The 26,388-nt window shown below is 41.2% G+C and overlaps 1 protein-coding gene across 1 annotated transcript in view; it reads right to left on the bottom strand.

Moving 5' to 3' along the window:
• The window catches only part of SKAP2 (src kinase associated phosphoprotein 2), a 120,590-nt gene extending 115,725 nt beyond the window's left edge, over positions 1-4,865 (bottom strand). The window contains exon 1 of the mRNA XM_082317179.1: positions 4,729-4,865. Within this exon, the coding sequence (XP_082173305.1) occupies positions 4,729-4,777 (49 nt within the window). The 5' untranslated portion in view covers positions 4,778-4,865. The remainder of the gene's footprint in view (positions 1-4,728) is intronic.
• Positions 4,866-26,388: the final 21,523 nt, after the last annotated feature.

Genomic DNA, 26,388 nt, shown 5'->3' with positions numbered 1-26,388 from the left:
TGTGGTGCCCAAAAATAAAAGGTAAGCAAAATTAAACTCATGCACTGGGTCCACCGTCTTGTAGTTTTCTTGCCTTGCCCTCTTCTGCATGCTGCTTCCAGGATGCAACTAAACAAGTGGGCAAACAATATTAATTTGAAGAAAAAAATAGGAGGAGTCACATTGAAAAAAGGCAAATTTGGACAATATGACTAAGCATTTAGACAAACTGAATAACGTCTGGGTGGAAATGGTCTCTAGGGCAAGAACACTGTTTTCTGTTTTGTTTGGGGTTTTTGTTTAGTAGAACAAGGAAAATAGATATTGGGACTGGATATAAGGTTCCACATGAACTAGAGAAAGTTTTATTCCGTTTACATAGCAAAAATCTTTGTAACTTTTAAAATATGAATACAGAAGATTCAAACTGGAAATACTGCAAATTGTGAAAGGAAAACTGAATAAAAAAACCTAATAGGACCCTTACTATAGTCACAGGTGTCATGAAGACAGGAGGCAAAAAAATATAAACAAAACATACATCTAATGATCATGACACCATCAAAAACTTTAAAAAAAATAAAGAATCCTTAACTCCTCCAACTAAATCTCCATTACTGAAAAAAATCAAGATTTTTTCTTTTCAATCAACATGGTCCAAGCAACCAAGCAACCAGTCTGATTTACGTTACAGAAGAAATAATATGCCTCTGGGGAAGAAGCAGCCTCTGAAATCCTTCTCAGCTATGGACAAGACAAAATTTAGAGCGTGCATCAAAGAGTAACGAAAAATAAAAGTGAGCAGGCCTCCAACAATCCACGTAACCAATAATAACTTGACAGCAAGGAAAAAAAAAACCCCAAAGTAACACTTCGCCAAACACACACAAAAAGATCCTGAACATATAAAGACAACAGAGGATACCTTTTCAAAAGAAGAAAAGACACAATGGGGCTGGGCTTCCTTCACTAAATTCCAAAATCTCAAGCCTCATCTAGAAGGTGCAGAGACACAGGTAGGGAATGAAGAAGTTACACACTACCACGCACCTCCCAGGTGTAAAGAGGGAGATAAGAGAGCAACAAAATGGCTTTCTCCTCCCACCAGAAGTTCAACTCATGACCAGAGGACCCTATTTCTGTCTCCAGCATTTCCCTCCCACCACTTGACCAAGTCAGAGAAGAGAGGATGGGATTGTGAAATCCCAACAATCCTCTCAATAAGCCCATTGCCACACTGACCTTTCCCCTTCAACTTTACAGAAACAGCTTCCTCCTGTTTCCAACTAATGCAGTTAGCCCTGAGCTCAAGCTGTGCTTCTGCCTGGAACATTTCAGCGCCACTGACATGCAACTATAATGACCCTGCCAGCATGTGTGACAGAATTTGTTTTTGCGTTAAAGATATAATATTGTTTAGGTTCAAAGTAAAGCACTCACAAGTCAGAAAGTTTCCTGTGCAACTTTAATTCATCCCCTGGTGTGTTTATTCCCATTATCACCATGTTTAACTACAGGAGCACTTAGTATGTTTTCCAGTAGGACCCCTACTTGTTCAGCATAGTGGGTGGATGGTACTCCAACAATCAATCAAGGCTGAGCAGGGATAAGGAAATCCATATGATCGCTGTTCCACTTGTTGCAGAAGTTGGAAATAGTAGGCAAAAGGACCAAGGAGAGGAGGAAGAGCACAATATTTATGAGATTTTGTATCTGTCACTGTCTCACTGCTATGTGACTATCAGGCTGAAAAAAGGTGCTTGTTGCTAGACATTAACTGCATGTTCTCAACAGAACCTGATATGAAGAAGTGCCTGGCGCTCATAATGGCCACTGAATATAGACATCCAGCTCACATTATTTTCTGGAGAAACCAGCACAGCATAGAGGCAGGTGAATTTGAATTCTAATTCAGTTCCACCATTGATTATTTTTTGCGACCCCAGATCACATCTTGTTTATTACACTAATTTTACCAACGGGAAAACAATATTCCCTCATCTCAAAGAAGTGCTGAATCAATACTTGTGAGCCATTAAAATAATACATTAAGAAGCACCCTCGAAGAAGAGCATGCAGAAATTAATAACTATCAACTCAATGCAGTCTTTGTATTGTGTAAGAGTTGCTTAATGAATAGTAAAGATATTACAGAGCTCCCTTCCTTCCTTCATTACCATACATCTTCACTACATGAATAGTTTGAGGAAAAAGAAGCAGGAGACTACATAATTAAAGATCGCCAGAACCTAAACGTGTCAGTGAATGAACTGCTCATACAGTTTGAACTACTCTAGTTTCTAACTTTCATGCACTTGAATGGTAACCTAAAAAAAACCAAACCAAAACAACAACAACAAAAAAAACCCAACAACAAAAAAAAACCCAACAACAAAAGAGTAAGCCATTTTTTTTAAAAAAGGAATCAGGTTATTGAATTTTTACATTGTATAACCATACTTATCCTTACATTTCTTTCTCTTTGATAATTCTGCAAGTAAGGATGAAAAGTTACAATCTATTAATTGTTCCTCACTACCTCGTCTCCACCCTGCTAGATTTCTGCTTACTCCATAATTACACTGTTATAAAATTAATATTTAAACTCAGTTAAGCTCATTTTGCACTGAGTCCCAAAACAAAATTGCGTGTGAAAGCAAATTAAGTTGAAAATATAACAGTTAGAATTGTAGAGATGTATTATGTAGCATTTATGCTACCATAATAATAAACCAAAGATTTAAAGATCATTGGTAAATCATTCCATTCACTTCTTAACTTCAGTTCTACAGACAGCACTAAAGAAACCATCTCGTTTTCTTCCAGAAAAGCTGAAGCTGTACACACTGTACAAACACTAGATACCTGTATGTAACTTAGGCCGTTGATCATAGTGACGCTGAAAGAACATACAAACAGCCCCCTTGAGGGGAAAAAAATAGGCGTTCTCAGTTTCACTTCAAAATACAAACCTTTATATCATTCTTTCCATGGGAGACTGGATAAAGATGGGGAGAAGGACAAGTGAAGATGAGGCACCATGACAAAAAAAAAAAATCACAGTCTGGAATGATCTCATCTGCATCACATCCTTCCCTGAAAAAATCCTAAAAGCACTTAAAACATTGAAAAGTTCCTAAGATCAGCTTCACACAGTGAAAACAGCTCCGAAACAAACACACACACACGCTTCATGTGATCACAAGTTCCAGAATACAATAATACCACAGAAACTACCAAGGTTTGGAAAGGCTCTCTAAGGCTATTTTTTTAATATATATTTTTTTAAATTATTAAGAATCTATGCCATGAGAAGAAATGATCAGAAGCTTTCCTTCTTTCTGTTGGCCTTTCATGCAGATTTTACTACGGTATGATCGGCAAATAATGCAGTTACAAACAGCAGCTAGGAAAACACTTAGGACAGTTGGCAGAAGTGCTTTAAAGATGAGAAGACTGACTGGTAAGAGTAGTATGTTGCAAGCATTAGCTCTTACAACCAAAACGTTTAAAACAAGAACCGTCTTCAAAGGTGATGAGCTACAGTAGATTCTAGCAGGTGCCCAGCCATGTAATCGAGTACTTCATTTCAGAGGGAGGAATTTGAAAAGCGTGCGTAATTTGAATGGCTTAGTCAGGGCTACACAAGTTCCTGCGGCAGAAACAGAAGTTCTCAAAAGAAAGATACTCCCACTGAAACTGAAACTGTTTCAGGATAGCAAAGCCTTTTATGGGTTTTTCATAAAGGTAAAAGAAATCCCAAACTGGAAATACACAATTTGTTTTAACGGACAGCAGAAAATAAGCTTTAAAAACACAAAATCTAAATCTTGAATATAAAAAATATCACCGGTGCTTTTAAGTCTCTACTAACGCTATTGCTGGTAACTTTTCATGGTGAGAAGCCCTCCCATTCCTATGCTCCGCAAGAGCGTGGACAGTCACCGCCAGAGGTATTTGACTGATATGACAATACGCCAGCAATTCAGGAACATCTTAATGCACTTCGATGACATTAGCCTAAGCTGTTTAGCGGGGAAGGTTTTTTTTCATTTTTTCCCGTCAGCGGGGGGAAGCGGCGCTGCGGGCAGCAGAACAGCAGGGTGTAAGCCCCGACGGCACCTGCCGGGCCACTGACACGCCCTGGAGGGGCGAAACTTCCCGCGGAGGGCTCAGTGTTGGGCCCGGCGGCCAGCGGCCGGGCCGCGGGGCCTGCCCGAGGCCCGCTTCCCTCCAGGCACGCCTGTCAGCGGAGGACCGCCACCCCCCGGGGTAGCTCCGCGGGGGTCCCGCACCCCCTCCCACGGGCGGATGGGGGGCTGCGGGGGAGGGGGGGAGGCAGGCAGGAAGGGAAGGCTTCCCGGCGGCCGGGCGGGCAGCGGGAGCCGGACCTCCATCCTTCCTCCTTTCGGGTGCGCCGAGCAGCCGCGGGGAAGGGAAGCGCGGCACCGCGCCGGAGGGCAGCCGCCGCCCCGGGGCGCCGGGGGAGGAAGTAACCGGGGGAGAGGAACCGACGGGGCCGGGGGGAGCGAACCCCCGAAGTGGAAGCGAGCGCCCAGCCCCCGCTGAGGAGCGCTCCGCCGGGGCTGCGGCACAAGGGGCTGGTCCCCCCGCAAGCCCCGGCCGCGCCGGCTGCCCCGGCCCGTCACACCCCCCCGCCGGCCCGCCCCCCTCGGCCTCCCCTCCGCCCTGCTCACCGCCCGCCCCCCGGGAAGCCCTCCCTCCCTGCCTGCCGGCGGCCGGCCTTACCTGCCAGGAGGCTGCAGACCTCCTCGGGGACGGCCAGCGCGCCCTGCATGCTGAGGGCGGCGGGGGACAGCCCGCGGGCGGGGCTCGACGGCTCGCCCCGGCCCCGGGCCCGGCCCCGGCAGCGAGGAAGCGAAGGCCCCGCCCCCCCGGCCGCAACGGCAGGGCCGCGAGCCGCGGGGGCGGGGCTTGGGGGCCACGGGGCGGGGCTTCATGACGCGTTCGCCCTCCGCCCCGCCCCCCCGAGCTGCGCATGCGCCTCCCCCCCATCCTCCTCCTCGCGGCTGGCTGTCCCCCTTAGCAACGCCCCCGCCGTGAGGGGCCGCCTCCCACGTGACCTCTGCCAGCAGCCATTTTGCGTGGGGGCACCGTGCAGGCCCGTCCCTCTTGCCCGAGTCAAACATGGCGCTCAGCGTCAGTCATCCGCTCGCCTCCGCCCCGAAGCCCATGAGGAGTTGACTATTGGATGAGACTTCCCGGAAGTTGCTCTCTGATTGGTCCGTGGATTGTCCCGCCCAAGCGTCAGGCCCTTCCCAAGCCGCGGGCTGGCGGCCCCGCCCTCTTCTCGCCGGGGCGGGCAGGGTGGTGGAGGGGGCGCTGGGTATGATGAGTGATAAATATTGGACCCAGTTTCTTCCAAATGTCTTTCCAGCCTTCACCCGGAGCACGGTGCCGACCTTAGCTCGCCTGTTGGCAGGCGGGATGGCGCTGCTTGGGGAATAAGGGAGAGAACGTTGGCCCTGGCATTCAGCAAAGCCCTGCTGGTTCCCCCTCTTCCCTCTCGGCCTGCCGTCGTTGCCAGTGGCTGGGTTTGGGATAGCAGAGCTGCCATCGTTACCAGCGTCAGGGTTTGGGATAGCAGACCGCGGCCCAACCTCACGGCACGGCCGTGCCGGTGTCTCAGCGGCTGCGGCTGGGAAAATCGAGCCAGAGAACTTGAGAGGAGGAAATGGCGTGCACACACGAGGCATGCAGTGAAATAAGGAATGGAAAGTGAAGCAGTGGGAACAGGCCTGTCAGTAGTGGCGTCTGTTAGCACAGATGCGTGGGCAGAAGTAGGAAGAGAGGCTGTCCCTAAGCAACACAGCTGGGCTGCTGGAAGGGCTGACTTTGTAGAAGTTTTGCTTATGGGGCAGCTTTGATCTATTTTTCCCGCAAATCCCTAGTCATATGTGTTTGGAACACATCAGTGATGTAATATGTTTAGTGTAGAAATAGTCAAAGTAAACTCTTAGCATGTGCTTCTGTGACCTTGGTGGTTTTGGCTATATCTATGTTATTACTACAGAAAGTGTTTGTGTTAGAGCTGCAGTTATGTTGGCACATCCATGTATGGTACCAGCATAGGAAAAACAGCAAGAAAAAGAAGTTATACTTACGAAATTTTGCCTTTATACCGGTGTAATTATATTAACACTTGTGGCACAGCTGGCAGTACAGCTGTATCAGTCAGGTATTAAACAGTTTTGTACTTCTGCTTGATGTAGCTGTGCCAGCTGAAGTCTGCAATGTTGACATGGTGTTAGATTATATTGTTCTCCTGACCTCTAACATCTCTCTTAATTACATGGAACAACTCATTTCAAGTACATCTGGGTTTTCAAAGCGTTGCGGCTTTATTACCTGATTTTATGGCCATCTTGACTGAAACTCAAGCAGTTAAGTAACTGACCTGGATAGTGTTGCATAATGATTTTTATGTTAGTTATCTAATTTCAAAATAAACATGCACATGCGTCTGGGTGCATATGTGTATAAATAGATCTTGCCTCTTTATTTGTATAAATACCTACTACTCTTCTGGTACAAGGATACGTTTGATTAATTTTTCTGTGGTTGGCACGGAGGGCTCTTTGGGCTTATGTGAAATTACACGTTTCAGATGTGCTGTCTTGGGAAGCTGCCATAAGGACCGGGAAAACGGCTTGTAGTCTAATTTGCTTGCCCTTTTTCAGGTTAATCATAATCCTACTTTTTTGTGTTGACTTTATGGCTCCATCCATTTCTGTTCCAGAAATGAGTCAAGGGTGTCACTTGAACTCTGTTGTAGTCTTTGTTTTGAGATCACTTTTCCTGATAATTTATTCCATATGTTTACCATTTCTATGAGCTTTCCCTGAGTTTCAGAACATAAAATGAGAAGAAATAACTTACCCTTATTATTTTCCACCCCCCATACTCTAGTCACTCTGGTTTTTTCTACTTACTTTTTTTCTTAAAGACCTCTTTCTTGTTGCACTGAAGACCAGCCCATCACACAGTTAGCAAGATTTGTGACCCAGGCCTATTTTAAGCCTTGTTAAGTTCCAGATTTACTCATAGTTCCCTAATTTTTAAATCTACCACTAATAGGAAGCATAATTCAAAACAGACTCCTGCACTGAAACAAGCCTGGCTTCAGCGCCGTTTCAGCCTGGTTTCTGAAGATTCCACAGCTTGTGCCTCATCGAAACCAGACGCACTGCTTCACCTCATCAGGCCCGTAGATCAGGGGTACTTGAAGTGTGGGTAGCAATGCCACAGGGAACACACAGCAGTTTATTGTCCTTCTGCGTGGGGAGAGCTACGAAAACAGGGAGTTCAGGAGGAGTAGCCTACCTGAATCTGCAGAGAGCCTACAAGAACGCAGCTGTAGGAAGAATAAAAAGTTCCCCATTCAGGAGCAGCATCACCGCCGCGTTTCCCCCCGAAGAAATCCGACATATCCAGCGTACTGGGAAATCTAGCGTTTTTCCATTAAATGTTCCACTTTTTTGCAGCCATGCTTTTAAAACTTAGATTCTAGGAGAAGAAGCAAACAGGACCTGTGCGCAGCTGCTGCTTGTTCTCTACATGTCCTTTAATAGAAAATTAATTGGATTACAGTGCATGCTCCCTGCACTGCCTCCTGCGCTGTTTCATACAGGCGGCAGCGGCCTTGTTGAGGCTACTGTGTGTTCTCATCTGTTCATCCCGTTGGCTGTCTGTCTTTTGAATCTGACAGATTCAAAACAAAATAGCTAGTCAATAATCAGAATATTTGTATTTTTTAATTCTTTAGTTACATTAAACAGCAGTTGGCAAAGATTTCTGGCATGCATATATAGCTGTTAAACAGAAGGAGCACAGACGTTCTTTGCAGAAGTGCTTTCTTTACAAAGAAATGCAAAAACTTCTGCGTTTAAAAAAATCGGAAAATTATTTATTGAATGACAGTGCTCTACATGTGGCAACTCTTTATGCATTTTGACTCTGGTCGCTGCACTGAAGAAAAGCTGCAGTGCCTCTAACAGTGGAAAAACATATTCTGAACCCTTTGTCTCTGGCAAAACATCATTAATATTTTCTTAGGATCTGCTACTACTGCTCGAGTTAAAATCATTTCCTCACAGGCAGAGATACATTCAAGACATCACAGCAGTTGTCCTGAGAATAAGTTTACAAATTAACTTTGAAGCATAAAGAAGAGCTAGTACTTCATGTAAGAACTCATTAAAATTTCGTGTATCCTCTTCTCTTCAGAATCCATCTCCATGAAAGCTTCCTATTTTGCTATCCTCTTACAGGCATTTTATACAGAAACAAAATCTTTGAAGCATTCAAGTATTGTTTGCACAGTTGGGTTGCGTTGGCTGTACTTTGTTAGGATGTGGAAACATGGTCTTGCACTTAGAATTCAGCCCATAAAATTCAGTCTGTCGAACATGAGCTGAACACACTCTTCAATTTATGGGATGCTTTGATGATCACAAATGGCATTAAAATGTACTCAGTGAAACTAAAACTATTGAACACCAAGTGCTTGGGTTTCTATTAGTTTATATGATGAAAAATTGCTATAGCAACCTTTTTTCTACACAGTTTGGAGACTTTGGTGTCACTGTTTCATGTTCTGAACTACAAAACTGATGTACTTTTCTTTGTGAAGGTGACCTGCCATTTATGGAGTACTTCCCAGGTTGGTACTGTCTTGCTCCGAATGTTGCTTTCTGTGAGCCTATCGTTTTGAGACCTCAGCCTGAGGATAGCAATTCCCAACAGGTTTAAAAACACATGTCAAGAAACACAAGTCATTCCCTTCCCGCTCCATGTTTTCCCAGCTATATGACCACAGAGAGGTGCTGAACTGAAAAAGATGGAGAATGGTCCCCTAGATCGTTTGCTATGCACCGTATCATGACTACCTGCTCAGCCTTCAGAATGCTTATTTTTGATGCTGAAGTTTTTGCCTTTCCAGATAAGGACCAACAAGGGCATAATTCTTCATTTTTGTATTTGGATATATGCCAGCAATGTCTAATTTTACCTAGCTAAGAATTACCTCTAGAAAGAAAGATTGGTGTTTACATTATCAAAACTATAGGATAATAAATATAACTTCAAATTATGTTTTCTAAGCATTACATATTGTGGGAAACATTTTTGCATAAGCACTTCTTTTTATCTGAGCACCCATTAGTTTGTAGGATTATGCATTATCCAATATTTTATTAGATAAAAAAATATTCTGTGTCTCATCAAGCTCAAGTTCAGTGTCTTTAAAAAAATTTTTATTAAGAAAAGTCATATCAGATAAAGGCTTCAGAGTTTCACTAAGATCCTGTTTTGAGGTGATTTTCCAGCTGGATTGATTCAAATGGAACATCCTGAAAGTTAGTTTTGGCATAGGTGTGAGATTTCAGTGGACATTTTGTCTCGCTGAAGTCTATGAAAGCAAGCCAAAGATAACTCCCCAAGTATCACAGAAGACGACCTCTGTGGCTCATCATGCAAATAGTTCCAATGAAGTGTGGAGACAACCAGCTGAATAAGAGTTGCGAGATTTCAGCTCCTACTAAATCCATTTGTTCCTGTATGTATCTAGCCCTTTGTTCTTAGACATCTTAAAAGTAAATACTAAAGGAGTGAAGACTCTTCCTCTCCCCGTTTCTCCTCTTCCAGATGCATAGAGATGCCCTGATGGGTCTTCTGCGGCTGAGCATGGTTTTAGGAAGGAAGTGGGGAGGGAAGCTCTGTTTGACTGGAGTTAATAATTGGATCTTACATAAACTTTTCTTTTACTCCCTATATAACCTTGATATCTAATGAATATTTTGGAGCAATGAAGAGGCTTAATAACTCCGAGGTGAGTAAACATGCACAGCCAGCTTAAGTGTGCCTATCTGCTAATATCATGTGTTTTGTGAGCAGCAGGGCATCCCCTTTTTAAAGTTCCCTCGTCTGTACATTGTAGAAGGAGCAGTAACAGTAGATTTGAAGGAAAAAAAGGGGTTTCCAGAGTTGCAAAACTTTTCTGTATATACATTTCCCTTCACAGGGGAAATAAAACAGTCACTTTGGTTTAAAGTGGAACTGAATCAAAATCAGGGTAAAATCTAAATAAAATTTCTGCAATAAGCTATGGAGTACTGGCTCACAGGCTTTGAATTGCCAATCTTTTAACTGCAATAAAGACAAAGAACTTCCTAAACAAGTGGCATTTCTCAAAGAGATACACTGAGAGCCTTCCACTAAACATTAGTGAAGTGGTAAGCTAAGAGTTAAAAAAGTTAAAAGAAGCTGCTGGGTTGTTTTTATTTTTAAAAAGTCAAAGTGCACTTTAGAAGAGTGCTTCCATCAGCCTAAAAAAATGAATGTATGACAAATTATAGTCTAGCTAACAAGAAGAGCTAAATGTTACATCATATGCATAGGCATTAGCTCTCTATCTTTCTTTTTAAAACAGCTCGGATGAATTTTTGCTTTAATGTGCTTAACTCAGTGTTTTTCCTTGCAGCATTCCTAGCTTTTTTATTAATATTTTTTTTGCTACTCTTACGTGATTGCCACAAACAGCAACAAATCCGGAAAGTATCATAAAATTTCAAATGAAATAGCTATTCTTGTTGTCTGAATTCAGCATTGTTTCTGGGAAATATAGATTAAAATCTTCTTCAGGCTCGCATAGAAAGGACTGGTCCAAGTGAGGCAGATGTATAGGCTCATTTCTTGCCATGCAAACTCATTTTATCTACAAGAGGAACATCATCAATTACCTTCTTTAAAGTGATACATAGATATGTAAAATATTATGCCAAATAAGAAGCATTTGTTGTCTCCACTAGAAATTGCATTTGATCCCATTCTGTTAAAGTGCTCAACTGATAAACTTCACCTCGATGGATTTAGTTTAAGCCGTGAATTATTATTTTGTAAAATAGAGAACCTTGAAAAACTCCTGATGCAAATACACTTTATTTATAAAGTGTCTTCTGGGATATCACATGGTTTACAGTGAGACTACTCAATTAATAAAATAGCTTTTCTCAGCAAGTATTTCTACAATAATGTCCATAAACTACAGTGTGCCTGGCTAAAAGTATTCCAAGACAATCATAGCAATATGCTAAAGGGGGCAAGCAGACCCCAAGCCAATATTGTCTCACTTTTTTTTTCTTCTTAATTTAATAAAAAGCTCTGAATACAGAGACTGATGGGTTTTCAAGTTCTGACTGACGGGTTTTCAATTGATCTTGGTACTTTATAGCTCCTGACACTTGGGTAACCAAGCACCTTACAAACCCAACCAAAACAGAAACCTTACGAGGTAAAGAGGAGCTGTTACCTCCAGGCTGTAGAAGCAGAGCCCAGGAGGAGAAGTGGCTTTGACAGGGTGACAGAGGAAGTGTGTGGCAGCATGTGGAATCAGCCAGACCACAGAAATCCCAAAGTACATCCACTGCTGGGTCATACCACCCCTCCAGCAAGCCACCGTAAAATCCTTCAGCTGTCACTGGCTCACCGGAAGATCATTTGATTCCTGTCCTTTCTGTGAAAGGTCTTATATATAGACTCCTTATAATTCTTCAGTCCCAGTGCATTTTGGGACTAACCTACATCCCCACCAGCTGGCACAGTGCACTCCTGCTAGCTTGGCAGAACTGCCCCCATTGCTGTTTTCACAGCTTATCTTTCCCAGGCATGAGCCTGATGCTAACATAACCAATGCTGTTAACAGCTAAAAAACTAAAAAAAGTTAGAAGGAGGCTGATATGTTAGAGTTAATTTAAGAAATCGAAGCACACTATGTAAGACTCCTTCCACAGGACTGTGTTTGCGTTCAGTGACATCTATATGGATCTTCCCACATAGGTAGCTCCTGGCTTCAACCATGATGTGAAGAACCACCTCAGCCTCATCACCCGTCTATCCTTGCCATTCCCAGTGAGGCTGCTGACCTGAAAACCAGCTGCCAGTTCTGTAGTGTCTGCTGAGCAAATGTCTCCGTGATGTATAAAGCATATAAATCCATAAAGTATGAAACTGTTGTGCTTTCATCTTACACTGCTAGGCATTAAAGATTCAACATCCTAGACCTAGTCACTGACAAATAAAAGAAAACGAGGCTAGGGCACGGAAGGCAGTCTCAGAGCTTCCCAATCAACTGCTGGTAAGCTTGATTTTGCCTAATACACTGATCCATCTTACCCATTTCTGCTTAAAAGTTTATCAATGCAATTATTCCTAATGAAAGTATTAAATACAGTGCCAAACTCATGAGCCAGAGGGCTGTTTTTTCAAGTTTTTCATTACCTACTAAGTAAATTAATTAATGCAAATGAAACTCTAGTGTCATAAAACCACATCCTGCTCTAATTGAAGACAATGGCAAAACTGTCATTGACCTCCATGGGAACAGGTTCAGGCCCATAACTTTCATATATTGTACATTAAGCGACATAATCAGAAATACTATCTTCTCCCATTAAAATGATATATAGATATAGCATGACAAGTAGCAGCACAGGGACTCATCTGATGGCTGTAATTAGAGGTTTTTAATGACAGGTTAGGTATGTTTAATATGCAATTCCACATTGCTGTTACACTATCAGATTCTATTCAGGATCTTTACACATAGCATAACTGAATTCAGAGGCAGATGAATGTTCCCGATATTTCAAATTCAGCAGTTTTGCTGATTTAGCACCTTCTGAAGCATGCACCATGTGGTGAACAAACACTACAAGCAAAGATGTTTTCCACTGAGATTTGTCAGGGATTTAAAACATTAACACTTTCCTGGTCTCCTTACAGATAGAAAAAATGTTGCTTTCTATTTAGATATTAGAGCGCTGTGCAATCATTCTAATAGGTATCATTTCATTATCTCTGAGGAATTTAGGTGTGGAGCCAACTCCATGTATTAGTTAATAACCAATCCATTACTTGATTAACTGACTTATATGAAGAAAGCTTATCATCCATAGATTTGTCTGTTTGGAATTAAGTCAAAACAAGATACTGAAACGATAGTTTTTTCAGGTTTCAATATCTTACAGAAAAATCATTGTGCCAGATTACAATGAAATATTGTGAAGACTAATACGTGCCTTAAAAATAGCAGATACTATAAACGCATAAAAACAATATAAAAGTAACCCAAGGCACCACTAATTAAGCATGAGTCAGTGCTTCCAGTAAATTCATGGCAACTGCAAGCCACAGAAAAAGAGTTGTCTATCTCACAGCATTGCCAGCTTACTGTAGAGACTTGATCCAAAGGGTCTGAATGTCTCATGTATATAAGATTGCCAGTTCATATCCATATATACAACCGCCTTCTCTTCCAATTTTTCTTTCTCCCCCCAGTAGCTTCTACAGAAAGTCATCACTGCTTGATATAGTAAGATTTAGGTATTATTCTATGAGCTGATATGTTTCTTTTCTTGACATAGTGTTAGGAGTGTATTTTGGCCAGGAAGCCTGAAGCTAAATACTCCAGCATTCATAAGCCATGCCAGGGATTCTTGGAAACACCTGCACCTTGGAGTTACGCAAATGCCTTTGAGATATGTCAGAACACCGTTTATTTGCACCATACCAACAGCATGTCATCTGAATTAATTTTCACATTCTTGTCCTGATGGGACACGGCTCTGAATATAAAAATTGACATATGTGAGTGCTGTGTGGTTAAAGGGATATTGATGCTTTCCCAAAATTACCCAGTAGATCTTTGCTGGCCAACTATATGATTAAACTAAGATACCTTTGTGAATTACCTATTAACAACCCCATTTCATAGACATATATATTGTTTCACAGAGATGCATCAAGAGATGCACCCAATAGTGATGTGAATGGTTGAGAGTCAAAGATACATTAGTACTAGAGTAGCTTCGCAGTCCTAAATAAATGCAATACATCAATGCTTCTTAGCACTGTCCTGCATTACAGCCTACACCTTGGGGTGACACCAGTACTAGAGCAGTATCATAGTCTTAAATAAATGCAATACATCAATGCTTCTCAGCAGTGTCCTGCATGATAGCCTACACCTTGGGGTGAAAAACCCTGCAGGCAGGTCCTTCACTCCTTCTTCAGCAAAATCAGGTCACTTGGAGAGCAGAAATGAGGTGGGAGAGACCATGTTCACCTGTAGTCCTTTAAAACATCATGAACTTTTTGTTTAGAAGGTTCAGTAACATAACAAAAATAGCTGGTGCTGGAATCAGCATCAGAGAAAATTCAGACTATATCACCTGTACCGCAGGAAGGCTGTGGCAAGATTCATTCATTTCTTATGTTGTAGCTTTATGACCTACAGATCTGAAGATTGTGTTGCTCAGAAGATTGTCCTTTTTCTCTCAATCTCTGTCTCTCCATATGTATTTTTCTTTAGGTTGTGTGACACTAGCAAAGTAAAACCTTAAGAAGATGGCTTATCTGAAAGCAGGACCATAGGAGGAGAATCTGATCTGCCCATTTTTGTCACGTTTCATGCCATATATTTGTCTGAAACATGTGGGGATGGCATACTGGTAGGCATAATGTTTTTATCATACAGCTTTCTAGTTTTATCTATTAGCTTTCCATAAAACAGAATAAACAATGGTGTCAATCTGGGCATTTTCTTCTAGGTGTTCCTAAATCAAAGAAGAAAGTCGAGGAGATAAGATGGTGATTTGCTTTCACTGCAGGAAATATCCCTGTTACTGGGTATTGCTTGCAAAAGAGTACACCTTCTCTGAGGGACATGGGAAGTCCTGCCAACCCAGTAGACAGCCTCTGGACAGAAAAGTCTACCAAGCAAGGGGTACCAGGTCATGTGAGTCTTGCAAGTGTACAGGAGAGCAAGCAGGTAGTTGCCCTTGGTCTCCTCTTTTACAGAATATGTCACCACCTTTCTAAGTCAGTACTTTTATGAGCACCAGAACTACTGAAACCAACCATTTTTGTCTTGTGGTTGACTATGAGCTCTGAGGGAGGTTTGTTCGCAGGCTGGCACATATGGAAGATCCTGCTGTCTCCAGTGTGGATTCTCTTAGGTCTTACAACTTTTGAAATCAATACTTCAACCTTTTCTTTGTCAAGAATTTATAGGATCCCCTCTCCTGTTCATATCTTCATGAACTTTTAAATAATTTCAGTATCTGTGAAACATTGGCTCATTTCTAATGAGGTTGAAAGCAAAAAGGTTCAAAGACTGAATTGGGTACATACATAGACAAACGCATAGCATCAAGAACACCATATTCTCGGGTGGCTCTGTTAAAATGACACGTCGTGGATAGTAGCTGCCTGCAGGAATTGCTGTCCAGTTCCATGTTTGAAGCTGAAAGTATTATCTTTAATTATAATAAAATTGCTACCTGTTTTTGTTACAGCTTCTGCCTGACCATGTTCTAATGTGCCCATGGCAAGGAAAATATTGTTTCCATTCCAATTGGCATAATGAGAAAATCCGTTTAATGTGTTGGCTTTAACACAGTATTTATCAGAAGATTATCTTTTGAAATTGTCAGCTTATGGCATGATAATTAGATCTGGTACTTGAAACCTGTCAAGTAAAAGCAAGCTTTCTTCAATAATCATATTCCTTTTCACTTCACAGGTGGGACCTAATAAAGTGAACTACTGAAAAGTGTTGAGGCAATAGGAGGCTTGGCATTTCAGTAGGCACAATAAAGACTGCATCCCAAGAAATTGCTCAGCAATGTTTTCCATATATAAGCTTTCTTCATGAGTACGTCCTCTCCCTTACAAACCAGAAGGCAGAAGACTATTGAGCAATAAAGGATGGAGGGAAAGGACATGGTAGTATAACTCATAATTAATAAAGGTATGGGTGGTATCTAAATAGTAATAGGAAAACTTAGATATTGACTTTGGTCCAGTATATTTTGTGGAATGAGATATAGTCTGGTTTGGCCTAACCTGCCCAGCTGACCGTGTTCCGGCTCACAAGAGAAAAGCCTTTTCAATGTAAGTACCCTAAGCAGTACAATAAACTCTGAGAAGTAATAGGGGAAGTGTTATTCCACCTCCGGGAACGGGGAGGTGAAAAAGTTAATTGTTAATGCTAAAATAAAGTCCATGGAGCAGCTGTTTCCTTGTTTCAGCTGAGGGTATCACACTGTTGATGAGAGTTGAGAGAGTTAGCCTGAAAATTATAAAATTCTTTCCAAATATTAATTTGCTTAATATACTGTCCAATGAATTATGTTCAGATGAAACATAGTGAAAGAAAGCCTTCTTGTAGAGGTTAAGACTTTCATAAATATAACTAATTAATTCCTTAATTCTAATTAATAGGACTAAGGAATAATACTGGCTTTTTTTTCCACTGGCTAATCAAGAAGTTATATCTACCTGTAATAAGACAACACAGTATGCATATAAATAGCAGTATTTAAGGTATCAGTGATCTTTACTGCAGCATTTACCCTATTCTGATGCTGGAGCCAACTAGATGCTCCGAAAAAAGAACCAGGAACAAAGTGACCTAGCAGCTATGCAAAATTGTTGTTTAGAAGGGCCTCTCACAGAGCTTGAGATCATATCATGAGATTTTAATTGCCGCTTTTGTTTCTTGCACACCCCCCCCAATAGCAGAGAGTCCCCCTTTACATGGGGAATTCTGCACCTTATTTCCACCAAAGTGTTGAAAGGCAGCTAGGAAATGCTTCATATCATACAAGTTAATTAAAGAATTTCTGTGGTTTTAACTAAATTTTTTAAGTTATTAAGTTTCTTCTCTTCCTCCTGCAAGCACTGACCACGTAGTCCCGTAATGCACTTGACTGGAGGTATTTAAAAGATGTATAGATGTGGCGCTTAGGGACATGGTTTAGTGGTGGACTTGGCAGCGCCAGGTTAACGGTTGGACTCAATGATCTTGAAGGTCATTTTCAACCTAGACAATTCTATGATTCTATAAGGTCTCTTTCTCAAATGTGAGAGAGAGAGAGATTTATGTGGAAGTTTTCTCTTTTGGCCTTATGATCATTCCAAATAAAACAAATCCTGATGACTTTTTGCATGGCACAAATTAGTTCCTGATTTAAAGTGCTCTAAATAATACCCTAGACAGTTCATGGTGCGTTTTAGCTTTTGAGAGGGAACAGTGCTGTCAAACACTAAAGCAGCTGTGAATCTGCAATCTCCCTGGCAAGGCCTTGCTGATCACTGAGTTCATGGCACAGATTTTACTCAGACACAGGGCACAGGGAAATATTCCATCAAAGTGTGTGATTATTTTTGTTTAAAATCTGCTTCATTATGCCTGTGAAATGCAACAGTCAAATACTGTAGTAGTTTTAAAAAAACAGAACTATTTAGGGTGATTTTTCTCTTTCTTGGGCAAAGAAAATCACAAACCATTATGTGTTAAGATACTGTTGTTATAGAATTTTAAGGGCGATAAACTGTCATCAGTGATACGTTCAAAATTCTATATATACAAGCTAATGCTTTCTTTAAATGTGATTCATTGTCCATATGCAAATAATGTTTCTGTGTTATTTTCCCCTGCTTGTTCTATAGCTGGTGATTAACAGAAAAAAAACCAACCAGAAAGTACAACTTCAAAATATTTTTTAAAATGTAAAATTTTAATTTTATGGTTACCCCTTTTTAAATCATTAAGACCAGAGTCCACTATCCAGAAGAGCTTTGTCTGGATCTGTACAGCATGTTCCATGTTGCTGAAAACCCAGCATGCCATATTACAATTTAAGTAGGGTTAGAAGAACCCATGTTTCAAAATCTTGTCCCAGTCTGGTTTTTATTTAGGACAGCTTATACTTCTAGATGCAAAATCATTATTTTGAAGCAAAACTTACAGGATTTGTTTCCATGGCAATTGTTCTTCACTCATTTGATCTTCTTTAAATAAACACCATAAACTTCTTGTGTAACAGAGGACTGTCCATCCCATATTGAACCATCTTGAATAATCAGGTACAGTTTTCGTTGTCTTTGGCAGTGACCTATATTTTGTACTTCAGAGAAGGAACAGAAACCTTGCAAATTCATACAGTCAACTAGCTGACTTTGTGCAATGGCCATCTGATGCAATGGTACGTGGGATTTTAGTAACACATCTTATTGTAAATTGTATGGCTTTGGTTATAATGCACATTCAGTAGGCTGACACTTCATATACATGAAGTATATTTTCCTTTTATTCATTTTTCTGAAACAAAAATACTAGAACTTTAGAGACTGGCAACATGACGTAGTAATCTAAATTCTGTGCAATTTCTGTAGCATTTTTAAAAGGATTTAGGCATTGATTCACTCCACATCTTCAGTTTAAATGATTGACACAGTGAAGGTCCACTTTACAAATGGACTTAGATAGCTTCAGTGACATTGACTTATAACAAAACTTAGGATCTTAAGTGCTCAAAATACATCTAAAAAAGAGTCTCAAGCCATGCAACACTGAAGGCAGTGATTGCTTGCTGCTTGTAAAAATCTAGGTCCAAATTTGAATGAGTGCCTAAGTAAACATTCAGAACTTGGTTCATAAACTAAACTACGGGAAATCTGTCCTGAAAAACACCAGAGTTTTTTGCCTACTAATATGACCAAAGGTGTGCCTGGAGTCATTAGGGAACAAAGACCTGTCTGAGAAACATTATGAAGATTAATAACTGTGCATACAAGATTGGAAAGGAGCAAGCAGAGAGCATATTGCTTATTGCCTGTATCTATCTGGGACTGGGATGAAAAATAAATCAAATCCAGAAAGGTTTTCAAAGAGGTTTTAGAAAAAATTAAGGCGGGGGGGAGTCCCAGTATAAGTACCTAACAATCTGTCTCCCTACCTCCTGAAACATTTGAAAGAAGTAAGACCTGCTCTGAAAGCTAGAGGCTGGCAGTAAAGTACAGATGCAATATTTTCATATTCATCAAAGTAACAGAAGGAATTTTTGCAGTATCATAGGTACTGAGAAGTCTACATTTTGAAAGTTTAAGCATATAAGATGATAAGGTGCATTAGAATATGTTGTCTGGTTTTGGCCATTTTGTTTTTTAAACTCATCAACCCACTTAGGGAATATTTGACATACCTATGTGTAAACAGAAAACCTAGTAGAAGGCTCACAGCCTCCTTGCGTCTTTATTCCATTGCACTTGTAAGACACTAGGCACTAAATAAATTGAACAATCTTTTGTTCTTACACCTAGAAGACAAATAATTAAGCACGGATGCATGCAGTGCAGAGCAAGAAAGTAGTTTGGAAACTCTTAAAGAGAAAGGTTGAATTTCACGTTCCAACACGATACCCTCTCAGGTGGCTCATCTCTTGCTTGGAAGGCTCAGTCCTGTGGGATGTGCAGCAGAACTTTTGGAACAGAAAGAAAAAGGGAGAGATGTATGGATATAATGTCAGAGCCATGGATTGCAGTTACTTGGCTTGAACTCTTTAAAATTGCTCAGGTCGGAGGTAACAAGATAAAGGGAAATTGATTCAATCAGTTTTAAAGCAGTTTTCCTGAGTTCCTGTAAGAAGCACTTGACTGCTTTTATCCCTTTTGTTAGAAACAATGGAAAGAAGAAGTATCTGCACTTCACGGGCTCTTATTCTTCAGACCAAAGTAATCTAGAAGAGCAAATCCAGGATGGTTTTGGTTGTAACTGGCTGCAAAGGATTGTGGTGCCTTCATGAAAAACACAAAAAAGAAGAATTTTGTAGTATGCAGTTCATTTCACTGAGAAGGATAATTTCACCTAACAAGCACCACCTTGCCACCTGCCGCAGGATTACTCAGATTGGTGCATATCAACGGGATTGGACTCTGGCAGAAAACAGTCAAGGAGCCAGCCATCAGCGCTATTGGTAGACAGCTTTTTTGAAGCATTTTTCCATAGGGATAAATTCACCTTGGCTTGTAGAGGAAAATGCGTATAATGCATACCTGCACTGGGGAGGATTGCTGTGCTCAGAGCGTTTATCGTTGGCTTTGCTTGAGGAATATGCAAAAGATAAGAAGGTTTAGTTCTCATCAAAAGCTCTGCAGAACTGTCATCAGAAGAAGCTGCAGGGAAGACAAGCTGAATCAAACCACATCCTCTGCCACAGGCTTAATGCTTCCCTGACATGACAGCTAGTGGGATGGGTCTGGTTTTGCAGCCAAGAGTGTAATTCTTGTGAAAGATTAAAAGTTTCAATACAAGATCAGGGCAAATCAGGTTTTACAACAGGTTAGAAATTTCCAGAAGAAAGTTTGTTCTTTTACTTTTTATTGCTTCCCCCTTGACTTTTTCTTCATTTCTGTCATTATAATGTCAGAGTCCTGAAGCTAGATGAAGAGATTCAATACAAAACACCTCTACTCTATAGGGTGATCATGGCATTTGCCCTCACCAAGTCCAGTATAGCTGGCTCATTCTCTTCACACGTTTCCAGACCCTCTAGGTTTTTTCAATTCTAGTCTGCCCTTTAACAATGTCGTCTTCCTTTTAGGATACCATTTGTCATTCTCTCCCTGTTTTATCCAAATAAGTGGAAGGATCCACACCATTTGCTGAACCATATTTAAGCTCTGCAAATGACCACTAATTTTAACATTGACTTATGGGAAGCAGTCTTAATGCTGAGTAGTGGTATTTGTGATCTTGATAACATTTCTGAATGTCAGCTGCAATCATTTTGCTCATAATTGGTTCTGATTACAACATTTATTTTCATCATTTTCATTTTAGAACTTCTGTAGTGTTAATAATAAAATGCATTGAATGTAAAAAGCATACAACTTTTTCTGCAGCTCTCCTGAGATGACTCTGTGGTGTTCTTGGACATGAAAATATTCTGCCCCATTCATGGATCGCATGGAATATGTCATAAAGAGTATATTTGTGACATCTTTCAATGGAATTAGTAATTGATGAATTGTGGTATTATACCACAAGCACAGCTGCTATGTAACACAAGAGTCTTACAGTTAGAAAGCACTCTACAGGAGAAAAGCCTTCAAAATATAAACCTTTTACTGTCATCATCTGCAGAATACTGGACATTCACAACACACAAATGTCCAGGTTATAAACTTGCAAGCTGCATTAATGTGGCAGTTAAATTTACTAGTCTGAAAGCTGCACTTGTAAAATATTTATGAATACATGTGGTTGTCACTGCAAAGAAACTGCACTGTCAGCTCAACCTCTCTCCCTGATTGTTTCCTATCCCTGTCTTCCCCCACTGGATTGTATTCCATGAAATTCAAAACATGAGCCTTACCTTACTTTTTAAAAATACCTATGTGAGAGGTGTTACACTGCAAAAGGAAGAAAAAGAAGAGCTGCTTCCATGATATTTTGGTGCAATCATATTCACTGTTCTATCCACTCAGAAAGGTTTCAATTTGGTATACTTTAATGGGAGATTACATTTGGTTTTCACATGTCTGTGGTTTTTCAAATTAAAAAATGAACTGTGAAGAATGATTTGAAATTTTTTCCACAAAATTTAAACTGTCCATTAAGTCATCAAGTGCACTGTTTTTGCAAGTGCCCTACATAGCTGCCTAACTGGGCATTGTGGGAGAAGAGGGTTGAAAATGAGGCTGGAAGGATTAAAAAATATGCTACGTGCTTTAAATACATATTGTACCTGTTCTTTTTCTTTGTCCCAAAGAGGTCACAGCTTTCATATTTAAACAATGACTAATTTTACATATATTTTGCATATGAACATTCCCATTATTGTGGGATGTCCCCATGTACATTTTGGAGGGCTCAGTCGCTAAATAGACTATACAAGAAAGGAAGCATGAGGAAGAAGTCTTCTGGTTTCCTTACCTGACAGCAAATTGACATCACTGTGATTTTTCTTCAAGAAGTGTTCAGGGCTGGATCCTTTCTTAATGTAATATTGAATTTCAAAAAAAAAAGACCCAAGAAATTAAAATGTTAATATTGGTCTTTGAGTTGCTCAGTTGTGATAGCATGCATACAAGAGGTATGAGCATATTTATTTAATAGTTACACATCTTCAAACAGTTGAGCCCGAAGTACTCGTGAATTTGCAAGCACCCATGCTGAAGCTTGGGGCCGAGGGAGGAGGGGTTGGCAGATGACCTTGGAGTAGCAGCTGCAGTTCCTCTCAGTTCCATCTCCAGCATTTCAACAGCTCCATAGTCAGGGGTGCCACTGCCAAGAGCAGTCCACCTCTGCCAATACATGTCTCACTAAACAGTGCCCACACCACCGAACCAACCAGACTCTGCAACCTTTACACCCTGGTACTCACTTGCCTCATCCAAAGCTCCACCACACGCAGAGGGTTTACTGGGCATGCTATGCTTTCGGCCCAACAACAGCACACTGTAGAAAAATAGTCTCTGTTACTCCACAGATACCACATACCAGCCTTTCTCTAGGGAAAGTCTCTTACAGCCATAAACGCTGTCTTAGCCTCCCATTCTATATTCAGAAGAAGGAGGTGAGCTACTCCAGTGGACCAGGGCATCTGCATTGCCCGCATCCTTGTCCTCTTCTTTCTAAAATCTGCAATGTCAGCATACCACAAAGAAGTAAGATGGTGCAAGGCAAAAGATGACCTATGGACGGTTTTCTCCTGCTTGGACCAGACGTTGTCTAGCCTGACCTGTGAGCACAAGAAGGTGATTGGGAGTAGTTATCATGGATTTATGAAAGCGAAATTATGTCTGACCAACCTGATGGCCTAGAACACTAGAACAAGTTGCCCAGAGAGGTCGCAGAGTTTCCATCTTTGGAGATAATCAAAACTCGACTGGACAATGTCTTGAGGAACCTGCCCTAGCTCACCCAGCTCTGAGCAGGAGGGTTGGATTAGATGATCTCCAGAGGTTCCTCCCAACCTCAACCATTCTGTGATGTCCAGAGTTTGACCATGGTCCTTATGGACTCTGGGATAAGACTCCAAAGTACGGATAGCATGGGTCGGAGTCTGCGTAGGTATAAATTTGGCCAGGGAAACCTGCATGTCTGTAGAACTCTGGACCTCGGAAAACCCTTCTCTAGGACCGTGCTTTGTTTTCAGCTCTGCTCAGTGCCTCTAGTACTGCAGATCCCTACAGTTCGGTTTGGCTTGTCTCCCTCCTTACAGCAATGCTGGGACGGCTGCTGAGCTCCTCATCCACACCACCCTATCTGAAAGGGACGGAGTTGTTTGGGGACCCGTCCTCATGGAGTCTCATTCACCAGAGTGCTGGCTGTGAAGCGAGCATCACCAAACACTGCAGACCATCTGGCACACTTATGAGCTGGCGAAATGCTGACTGAAGTGTGGATAAAGAGCTCTGGCATGCCACTCTGTGAGAGTGCTCGAAGCAATAGCCAATATAATACTGGCGAGACCGTGTGCTCTGCTGTGGAGAGACTGCATATAATGAAATCCTTGTTATATAATGCAGCTGATGGATAGGGGATGATGTATGGTCAACAATTGGCATTTCCAGGGGTGAGTATTACCAAAATCTCTATTCATATTTAAACACATGACACAGCTTTTCCCTCCACAGGAAAAAAAAAAAAAAAGTGACTGCAGATGTCTGTGACACTTGAAAAATCAATCTTTCAAAGTAATAAAGGCAATGCTCAGAAAATATTATGAACAGTAGCCCTACTACAGTATTGCCTTTAAAGAGACATCTGGGGTGAATTAGGGTGCTGCTCAGACTGTGGCACTGCTACAGATGTCGAGGTGTAAACGTGTTTTGCAGGGACTGTAGATATGTGATCATGTATAATGCTTTTATTAGGAGCTCAAGCACTATATTTCCAGTAATATGAAGAATGACAGAGAAGAAAAGAAATGCCTTCTGAGTTTGAATTACAACCACATCTAATGAACTCAGAGGTGTTTTCACTCGACTTTAGTATTACTTTTCAACTCCTGCAGCTTAAATGAACCTACTGATCATAACAGTAAATATGGGCTCAAAGAATATCCCAAGAGGTGTCATTAGTCACATATTACATCCTTTTCTAATTTGTACACTTACCATGTTGCAGGATTTCACAGGACTGATGAAACCTCCAGAACTTCGTGTTTCCCCCAGCAGTCTACAATAACCCTTAGTCTGAATGACATGTATTATTTCCTTGTTGAACATGTGATGTAGAGGGTTTAGTAAAAGATTTATTATAAGGAAAACTAGATGTTTTATTTCCAACCTAATTGAATACATTATTGCTCTGAGTTTAAAAATGCTGTGGTGATATATTACACCTCAACACAACTGTACACATGAAATCTGCAGCGAGAAAGCTTATTGGACTACAAATCAGAATACAGCTGTTGATAGGAGAGCTATATACCTTAAGTTACAATATGTTACAGCAAAGTTTTACTGTATAAGCCATAGTGGGAAATAAAACAAAAATCTGATGAAATAGTTAAGCAATATTTCTATTTTTACTGACTGAAATAATGGCAACTGCCAGAACTCAAATCCTCGTTGTTGTGTATGGATGATAAAAGGGCCATAGTGAAATCTCCCTGTCACGGTTACATGGAAAATAGTGATAAGGCTGCTAATCCCAGTAAGGATTAACTACAGAACAGAACAGCTTCCAAATTCGCCATGGAATGGAAAGTCTGCTCTAAGCCATATTTGTTGCTTTCCCAAGTATTTGAACACAGTGCAGGCAAAGCGCAGAGCAGCAGGGGGATATGAATTTCTCTCTTCCTTTGGCCCGTGCCCAGCAGGCAGGACTGCCATGCAGCTCAGCCCAGCGCTGCTGTCTCAGCCTTCCCGCACCCTCCCACCAGGTGGTAGGGCCTCTAGAGCCATGGAAATGCGTATGGATCAGGGGCCTCTCTGCTTTGCATCCATTCGGCTTCATGTAACTTTCTGCAGCTGGATACCTGCTAAAATTGGCGCTGGCACCCTTCCGCACATAGTAGTGCTGTTTTGTAATAAGTTCAGCACAAGGGGCACTGCACTGCTTTTTCCTGGAGCTTTATGGATGGGAAATAAGATATCATGACTAGATGATTTCTACGGTAAATCTTTCTTCTAAGGCTTAAGTGATGTCTACAGCATTTTACTCTGGGTCGAATTTCACCTGCAATGTTACCTTTCACTCCCCTTTTATCTCCTATCTTCTTTTTTTTTTTCCCAAGCATATATTTTCTAAGTAACAGTTGGTCAAATTATAAACTCTGCTGCAGAGTACCAGAAAGTCTGGAACATCACAGTGCTGCGTGCTCCGAGGCAAAGAGAAGCTATAGCTGACTCCGTGTATTATGGCTTTCTGCCTGTTCATCCCTCCTCCTGCTTTGTACCTGAGCTACCTGCTTAGGCTCAGTGGAAAGCAAGGGGAGGGGGGGGAAATCCGAATAAAATGGTTCCAGAGGTCTGGAAAACACATGGGCCTGATATCTAATATTGTGATGAACATAGAACCGTAGCAAATTTAAGAACACTAAAGGTAAATTAATCACCCTGTGGAATTTATCATATAAATATAATAATTGGGTTGCAGTCCTACCTGACAGCACTGGGCCTAACTTAAGTTGTAGTAATGAAATGTTTATTCCACATCATTAATGTTTGAGTTCAATGGGGGTCCTAAGATGAAAGTGACGCAGAGATTTTCCAGATAACAATATTTAAGCAGACATTTTAAAGAAGATGGACCACCCTGTTAGCTTTAAGAATGCTGCCTTTACCAGGACAAGTTCTTTTCTTTTGCCCAAACCATAAGTCCAAGGATGAAAACCACACTAAATATCTAAATGCCTACCTTTAGATGCTTGGTGAGCCTACTATTCATCTCTCTCTCTATGCTCTTTATCCACCAAGTCCTACAAAATAGCCCAAGTGCTCAGCCTGTCAAAACTTTGTCAGTCTTCCACTTCTCTTGCCAGTGCCGTAAGATTTCCATTAAAAATAAAAACCTCAGGTGTTCATTGCACACTTGAAATGCTCTTCCATGGTGAAGCAGAAGCCAGAGTGTTGTGAATTCCCACTATCACATCCATCTGACTAGTGCTGTCCTGCTCTCCCTTCCTGTGTTTTCACTACAGGCATTACAAGACCCTGCCTTTACTTGTCCAAATATACGTACTGCTAGCTACCACTATTCCTTTTTTGTTTAAGTTTCTTTTTATTGTGTGTCCTCTTTCATTGGCTTTTTCCCTCGGCCCAAGTAATATAAAGTTACTTTCCCCTGTGCAAAGAGTGTCTTTATGTGTTCCTCTTGATGCACCAATTTTCTGAACTAACCTCCATCTATTGTTTTAAACAATTGATCCATGGGCTGAAATGGGAAAACAGAATAATCCCTCATTTAAATGATCGATGGAAAGGAATGACTAGGGGAAAATGTTGATCGCTGCTGCAGTCCTAATCATCCAAAGTGTTAGTGCAATTCGGAGACGGGAGGAGGGGAAGAGATTTACAACATTGGGAGCTCCC

The sequence above is a fragment of the Platalea leucorodia genome, assembly GCF_965183815.1.
Source record: "Platalea leucorodia genome assembly, chromosome: 1".
Lineage (NCBI taxonomy): Eukaryota > Metazoa > Chordata > Aves > Pelecaniformes > Threskiornithidae > Platalea > Platalea leucorodia.
Note: the sequence above shows the minus strand (reverse complement) of the source record. Positions and strands in the feature narration are given on the sequence as shown.